At 52.7% G+C, this 1,234-nt stretch overlaps 1 protein-coding gene across 1 annotated transcript; it reads right to left on the bottom strand.

Moving 5' to 3' along the window:
• Positions 1 to 10: 10 nt before the first annotated feature.
• Positions 11 to 973, bottom strand: LOC102244254 (olfactory receptor 2Z1). The gene has a single exon (XM_005852974.1). The coding sequence runs from the start codon at positions 971 to 973 to the stop codon at positions 11 to 13; it is 963 nt and encodes a 320-aa protein (XP_005853036.1).
• Positions 974 to 1,234: the final 261 nt, after the last annotated feature.

Here is a 1,234-nt window from a genome sequence, read left to right as displayed (position 1 = left end):
CTTGGACAATTCAGCACCCCCCACGAGGTCTTCTGTTTGATCTGAAACCAGTTCTGCCAAGGACCTTGACCAAAGCCACTCGAACTTCTTGGTTCCTCAGGCTGTAGATGAGGGGGTTGAGCGTGGGGGTGACGAGGCTGTAGAAGAGAGAGACCACGTTGTCCTGCTGTGGGCTGTGGTAGGTTCCTGGCACCATGTACATAAACACAGCTGCCCCATAAAAAAGCCCCACCACTATGATGTGCGAGGAACAGGTGGTGAAGGCCTTGTGTCTGGCCTCAGCTGAGCGCATGCGGAGAACAGCCCCCAACACGTGGCTGTAAGAGGTGGCAATGAGGGACAGGGGCAGCAGCAAGATCAGCACCCCCGAGATGGACAGCACCAACTCATACACAGAGGTGTCCGCGCAAGAGAGCTTCAGCAGAGCGGGCAGCTCACAGAAGAAGTGGTCCACAGCGCGCGAGGCACAGTAAGGGAAATGCAGGGTGATGGAGGTCTGGATGGAGGCCACCAGCACACCTGACGACCAGGAGGTGCCCACCATGAGCAGGCAGACCTGACGTCTCATGAGCATAGGATAATGCAGGGGGTGGCACACGGCAACATAGCGGTCATAAGACATAAGGGAGAGCAGAACACCCTCAGAGACACCCAACAGCATCAGGAAGAACATCTGAGCTGCACAACCTCCAAAGGAGATGGAACCTTCTCCCTGGCGGAAGTCAGCTGCCATCTTGGGGATGATGACCAGTGGAAAGCCAACATCCAACAGGGAGAGTTGGCTGAGCAGAAAGTACATGGGTGTGTGGAGCCTGGAGTTGGTGTGGATCAGGAAGATGAGGATGGCATTGCCCAGAAGGCCGATGGTGAACATGATGGCCACAAGGGAGAACAGGACCAGATGCGGCCCTGAGTGGCTGAAGAGCCCCAGGAGAGTGAAGTCCGAGGTCACTGATCGATTTGATTCCCCCATCCCCTGGGAGGAATCATTCATCTGCAGAAAGAACTGGACATTTGGCAAGAAGTCTCAGTGGGGCTAGTTTCACCTTCCAAACCAGCTGTAATTGTTTGATAGTGGCTGCTGGAGTCTCTTGAGAAGGATGATGAGTACATTCAGTGTCAGTAAGAAAAGAAAATACTACTATTGATTAATAATGTCTGATATAATCAGGAGATTGAGAATAGTAAAATGATTCCCTGCTCTTGCCGTTTCTTTGTAAAAGTCTTGCCTTCA

This window comes from Myotis brandtii, unplaced genomic scaffold (genome assembly GCF_000412655.1).
Source record: "Myotis brandtii unplaced genomic scaffold, ASM41265v1 C42403116, whole genome shotgun sequence".
Taxonomy (NCBI): Eukaryota; Metazoa; Chordata; class Mammalia; order Chiroptera; family Vespertilionidae; genus Myotis; species Myotis brandtii.
This window is presented reverse-complemented; position numbering and strand designations above follow the sequence as displayed.